The sequence below is a fragment of the Populus nigra genome, chromosome 8 (genome assembly GCF_951802175.1).
Source record: "Populus nigra chromosome 8, ddPopNigr1.1, whole genome shotgun sequence".
Lineage (NCBI taxonomy): Eukaryota > Viridiplantae > Streptophyta > Magnoliopsida > Malpighiales > Salicaceae > Populus > Populus nigra.
The window spans coordinates 11,821,055-11,823,897 of record NC_084859.1 but is presented as its reverse complement, the minus strand read 5'-3'; the positions used below and the strand labels follow the sequence as shown (position 1 = coordinate 11,823,897).

General features: G+C 35.3%; 1 protein-coding gene across 1 annotated transcript; it reads left to right on the top strand.

The window, feature by feature from the left end:
- Positions 1-1,472: 1,472 nt before the first annotated feature.
- LOC133701139 (uncharacterized) lies at positions 1,473-2,352 on the top strand. Its single transcript, XM_062124958.1, has 2 exons — positions 1,473-1,688; positions 1,777-2,352. Exons 1-2 carry the CDS (start codon positions 1,514-1,516, stop codon positions 2,295-2,297), a joined length of 696 nt encoding a protein of 231 aa, XP_061980942.1. The 5' UTR covers positions 1,473-1,513; the 3' UTR covers positions 2,298-2,352.
- Positions 2,353-2,843: the final 491 nt, after the last annotated feature.

Below are 2,843 nucleotides of genomic sequence, written 5' to 3'. Positions count from 1 at the left end.
CTAAACATTTCAGTAGCATAAACAAAAGTAAAAGAAAAAGGAAGATTAAATGTTATTTAAAACCTATTTTTAGATCTGTAATGAAAACAAAAATCATAGAGAACCCTGAGCAAACCACCTTATAATCAATTGAAATTTCATATACTTTTATTAGGGGTAAAATCGCTCTGCAAATAAAATTGGGGTTTTATTTTGATATTGTTTGCTTGAGATTTCAATTTGGGGTTCAATTTTACCGTAAACTAATCATACATAGGTTTTTGATATCTAGGTATAGAAGAACGACCTATAAACTAAAATACGTTGTTTTTTGGTATAAAGGTTATTGCATATTAAAGTTGAATAGAAGACATGCTAAATAGATTGAATTCATAGAAACTTTTACTTACATAATCAAGTATAAACAAAGTAAGGAAAACATAGTAACTGATGCACTTGCACGCAAACATGTTTTAAACACTATGAAAACTAGATTGCTATGCTTTGAACATGTGAAGAAATTGTATGCTAATGATTCTAACTTTGCCGAGACTTACAAAGCATGTGGACATTTAGCTTTTAAAAATTTTATATGATGGATGATTATTTTTTTAAAGAGAATAGATTGTGTGTTCCTGCTAATTCTTTACGTGAATTACTTATTTGTGAATCACATGAGGGTGATTTAATGGGTCACTTTGGAGTTGATAAAAATTTGGATGTATTGCATGAAGATTTTGATTGGCCAAAAATAAAAAGAGATGTGCAAAGAATATGTGAAAAATGCATTGCATGTTAAACATATAGCAATCAAAACAAAGATGACAAAATTTGACATAGAAATAAAATGAAATAAGATATTTAGGGATGAAATTGAAAAGAAATTCAAATAAAAAAATGATAAAAAAATAAATAAATAGCAATTAAAAGAATGAGGATCAAATTTAATATAAAAATTAAATAAAATTAAATGCTAAGGGATAAAATCAAATAAAAAGATCAATCTAAAATAAATTTTTTAAAAAATAAATAACAATAAAAAAATAAAATTTAATACAATGACACGATAAAACTCAATTTTGACAATCCATCATGATTTTTGAGGAGGGAAGAAAGAAAAAGAGGGAAAAGAAAAGATAAAAAAAAAAAAAAAAAAAACTTTATCTATTTTCAACCACCACGCCGCTACAAACACGCGCGAGACCACTACGAAGAGCAGGGCACAAGGGTTTGAATATTGCTATGAAAGCCACTGCTTAGCCGTCAAAAGACAACTCACATGTTATCTAAACAGGCTCCTCCTACCTGTTAGCACGTGCATTGCACACGCTAACTTACTTTCCCTGCTGGTTTACCACACTTGTTCTAGTTTCATTTTTTCTTTTTTCTTTTTTTAAAAATGATAATATGGTTAGACCAATACAAAAGCAACATGTCATCAGGGGTTGGGCACGCACAAGAGTTCTAAGGATAAGGTTACTTATTTTAGTTGAATTTGTTAGAGGATATCAGAGAATGTTGTTCGATCACTTCCATGCAGATTGCTTGTGTCTCAAACTCAGCCTGCCATGTGTGGAGGAAAACAAGCCCTCAGAGCCTGTTTGGTTGGAACATAGGCAAGAGAAATACTAATGATAGACCGCAACCTAAGTATCACGAGGTTGATCTTCCCTTCTCAACATCTCTCGTTGACAAAACATTCTTGAGGGGTAAAATCTCTCTCTCTCTCTCTCTCTCTCTCTCTCTCTCTCTCTCTCTCTCGCAGAATCTCATTTTTGATAAATTAATTATGAACAGGTAGGGAGCTCAAGTGCTGCTACAAAGCCACCATTGACGGATTTAGTGCGACCAATTTCCATGATGGCTCTGACTTCAAGGGACCATGTGTGATCATAGGTTACACAAACAAGTCCATCAAGTTTGGTGCATTTAACCCTGAAGGCTATAGAAGCACAGATGATTACTATGACACGTTTGATGCATTTCTCTTCTATTGGACAGACACTGAGAAAATTGACCCCATCATCTTACCCAAAGTTGGTGGCAGCGGTGCAGCCCTCTTTGATTATGCTCGAGGTGGACCTCAGTTTGGGGCTGATGGGTTGCTAATCGGGCCTCCACTAGCACCTGTCATGGGCGGGTTTGCAGGACCTGATACCAATTCAGGAATTGGTGACTTGAGGCAAGCCAAGTCCAGACTGGGATTGTCATACGCAAAAAGAGAAGACGGCAAGGAGTCTATATTCGGTGATGATTCCAGGGCAACTCTAGAAGAAGTCCAAGTTTTCTGCAGTCCTCAAATAGCAAGTCTATACTGAGGTATCTAGATACTGTATAAGGCTCTATATATATAAGAAAAACCATTTAAGATTATTCTTCCAAGTCACATAAAACCGGTTCTTTGATTACATAATTGGTTCTCAATCTCTACAAAACTTTACTCTTCTACAGTATAGATCATGTTTAATTAAATTAAATGGTGCTCTTCTTTTCGGCTGCAACTTGTTTTCCTAAGTGGAGCATAATGTTAGGAAAAACCAAATCTTGTGTTTGATTGGTGAGGGAAAGGGGCCGACCACACGCTCAAACAAAAGGCCAAAGTATAGGTGTTCTTGAAGAAGGATTGGTGGGGCGGGGTGGCAGAATCCATTCCAGAGAATAAATTTTGGTTGTTGTGGTGTGTAAAGAGCTTGGGGATAATAGGCCCTTTAGGAAAGCATTCTTAAAGGTTGCATTAGTGTAGTCTCTTTGTCAAGATTCTTGCTAAAGTGAGAGAGGGGACTGTCTAAACTACCGTTGATGGATATACACATATATTTGCCATCTGCATATTGGCACTTGCTTTTGAGTTCTCATTGCTCATC

Coding starts and splice junctions, on each gene's coding strand:
- LOC133701139 (XM_062124958.1), top strand. CDS start 1,514: ATGCAGATTGCTTGTGTCTCAAACTCAGCCTGCCATGTGTGGAGGAAA. Junction 1,689..1,776: donor TGACAAAACATTCTTGAGGG/GTAAAATCTCTC, acceptor AATTATGAACAG/GTAGGGAGCTCAAGTGCTGC.